The sequence below is a fragment of the Vigna angularis genome, chromosome 6 (genome assembly GCF_016808095.1).
Source record: "Vigna angularis cultivar LongXiaoDou No.4 chromosome 6, ASM1680809v1, whole genome shotgun sequence".
NCBI classification, from domain to species: Eukaryota; Viridiplantae; Streptophyta; class Magnoliopsida; order Fabales; family Fabaceae; genus Vigna; species Vigna angularis.
In genome coordinates this window covers 5,492,722-5,495,803 of record NC_068975.1, presented here as the reverse complement: position 1 = coordinate 5,495,803, position 3,082 = coordinate 5,492,722, and the positions used below count along the sequence as shown (strand labels likewise).

Sequence of the window (3,082 nt, the reverse complement as noted above, 5' to 3'; positions counted from 1 at the left end):
TGGCTGCCCTTTTTCTGAAGCCCTCAACATAGGAAGTCCCTAGCTCGTGCATGGGTGCCCTTTTTGGGGCGTTGAGCGCCACTTCCTCGAGCCGCTCCACGCTTGCTTGCCTTCTAAGCTGACCTTGAGCGTCATATGATTCGTCACGCAGCCTGGGCGCCCTTAGTGGGGGCTTGAGCGCCAGTTTCGTGGGCTTGGACCCGTTTTCTGTTATTTTTATGTTCTATATAAGGACTTGGACGTCCTAGGGACTGTATCTTTTGACAGAAGAGGCGCAGAAACACATTCTTTGATCCCTCGGAGGCTGATTTGGATGCGTAAGCTCTTATCTTCAACTTCTAGGGTTTTATCTTTCATTCTTTTCCATTATTCATCTAGTTTCACCATGCCATGTATTGAATTGATTCTTAATTATATATGCTTCTTTCATTAATTGTTAGGGTAATTCTTCTTCATGCAATGCTTACTTCGTTTAACTCCTAGAAGCAGTATTGCTCAAAAATGGGGGAATGAGTTATGGTTGTCTTAAGCTACTAATCATAATGCAAATTTAATTGTTAGGGATGCAAGGAATTGTGACCTAGTAATTAAGAATAGGCTTTCTTCGCTGAGGAATCGGGTTTTAAGTACTTTAGATAGTGACATTGACATTAATGAAGAAGTAGAATTCGTATATACATGAGAGTAAACTAGGTGAAATCTAACCCCAACAACATATTCATCCCATATTATACAATTCATCCGTTCAACTATGCACTTTTGTCCAATTCATCAAGTCGCATACATATTTACTTTTCTCTATTTGCATTTTAAACCAAAAGATTTTGTTTTTCAAGTCTTATTTAATCAAGAAATCACATAACTGTTTAGGCCGTGAGTCTCTAGGGAAACGATATTTGGTCTTACCTTGTTTATTACTCGATACAATTCGGTACACTTGCCGGAGTCTTAACACAAGGTCCCGATAATGTCCATTCTCCAATAGGCGAATGGCCATGGGGAGACCATGTTGTGCAGAACGGACGGCGAGGCGTGAACGTCGTTGGCGTCGCTTGGCACGCCTTGCATTTTCTGTACAAATTGTTTGGCGTCTTGTTCCATAGTGGGCCAGTAATGGCCTACCCTGACGACTCCGGCTTTCAGAGTCCGTTGTCCGGTGGAAAGGCCGCAAATCCCATTATGGAGCTCGTTCAACACGTAGTGGGATTCGGGTCCAAACAAATATTTGAGGAGGGGCGTGGAAAATCCCCTTCTGTAGAGATCATCTCCTACCATGACGTAACGGGCGACCCTCCGGGCATCTTCCGAACAGATTGGTTGTCCAGCGTCTTGTTGCTCCATGAGTCTTCATATCTCAACCCTCCATTCATCGCCACTCACCGTGGTGACGATCGACGGCTCCGTCAGCACCTGTCGTATTATCATAGTTAGTTGCCCTTTCTCTTTTCCGCTGCTGAGTTTTGACAGCATGTCCGCCCGGGAATTGGCTTCTCGGGGGATGTGTCGGATCTCAATCTTCTCGAAGCCTTTGGTCAAAACTAAAGCTTTGTGGAAGTATCGGAGGAGGTGCTCATCCTTGACTTGGAAATCGCCATTCATCTGGCCCACCACCAGTTGTGGCTAGAGACACATTATCCTCCGAATTCACATGTCTCTAGCCAGCTCTAATCCTGCCACCAAAAGCTTCGTACTTAGCTTGGTTGTTGGAAGCCTTGAATTTGAACACTAGGGAGTGCTCCAATAGGAACCCGTTCGGTCCTTCCAGTACTATTCCGGCTCCGCTGCCTTCCCGACCGAACGCCCCATCGACGTACAAGAGGTACTCGACACAAGTTGTTTGGGGTAGCTCTGCCGCAAAATCCGCTAAGTGTTGGCCCTTGACCAATCCTCTCAGTTCAAATTGGATGATGAACTTCGATAACTCGACCGCCCAACTTACCATCTGCCCAACTAGATTGGGCTTCCTCAGAATTTTAGAAATGGGGTGATCTGTTTGGACCACAACCTGGTGACTCTGAAAATACGGCCGGAGCCTTCTGGTCGCATTCATCAACCCTAAGGCCACCCTTTCCACCTGCTGGTAATGAATTTCAGTGTCGTAGAGGGTTCGACTCACAAAGTATACAAGTCGTGGGTCCAATTTCTCCTAGCAGGATGACGCTGATGGCTTCTTTTGACACTCCTAGATAGATTTGTAATTCTTGGCCCGCAACAGGCTGGTTCATGACTGGGGAGCACATCAATATTGACTTCACATCCTCAAATGTTTTCTCGCAATCAACGTCCCATACATCCGCTGATCCCTTTTTCATTTTCTTTAGTACTAGTCAGATGCGCTCTGTCAGCTTAGGGATAAACCTGGATAAAGTTTTCAGCCGACTGACCACTCTTTGGACCTCTTTCAAAGTGGATGGACTTTTCATGTCCAGGATAGTCGCACACTTGTCCGAATTTGCTTCTATTCCCCGAACGATTAACATAAAACCTAAGAACTTCCTAGCTTCAATCCCGAAGGTGTATTTGGCGGGATTCAGCCTCACCCCTTATCTCCTAACCTGCTTGAAGACTTCCTCCATGTCCTTCATATGTTGTCCTCCATCTACCGATCGGACCACCATGTCGTCCACGTAAACGTCCATACACCGGTCGATCTGTCCTGCGAAAATTCTATCCATTAGGCATTGGTAAGTCGCCTCGGCGCTCTTGAGAACAAACAGCATGACTTTGTAGCAGTAGTTAGCCTTGTCGGTAATGAAATCAGTTTTGTCCCGATCCGGACCATACATCGGGATTTGGTTGTAGCCTGAGTATGCATCTAAAAACCTCAACATTTTGTGGCCTAATGCCCCATCTACTAGGGCGTCTATACTATGCAATGGGTAGGCGTCTTTTGGGCAGACCTTGTTCAAATCGGTGTAGTTGGTATACATGCGCCATTTCCCATTGGCTTTCTTTACCATAACCACATTGGCTAGTGAAATGGTGTAAGTCACCTCTTTGACAAATCCACCCTCCTTCAACTTACCTACTTCCTCCTCTATAGCTTTTCTCTTCTCGTCCCCTACCCTCCACTTTTTCTACC

At 45.9% G+C, this 3,082-nt stretch overlaps 1 protein-coding gene across 1 annotated transcript; it reads right to left on the bottom strand.

Moving 5' to 3' along the window:
* Positions 1-948: 948 nt before the first annotated feature.
* On the bottom strand, positions 949-1,341 carry LOC108341316 (uncharacterized). Its single transcript, XM_017579018.1, has one exon. It carries the CDS (start codon positions 1,339-1,341, stop codon positions 949-951), a length of 393 nt encoding a protein of 130 aa, XP_017434507.1.
* Positions 1,342-3,082: the final 1,741 nt, after the last annotated feature.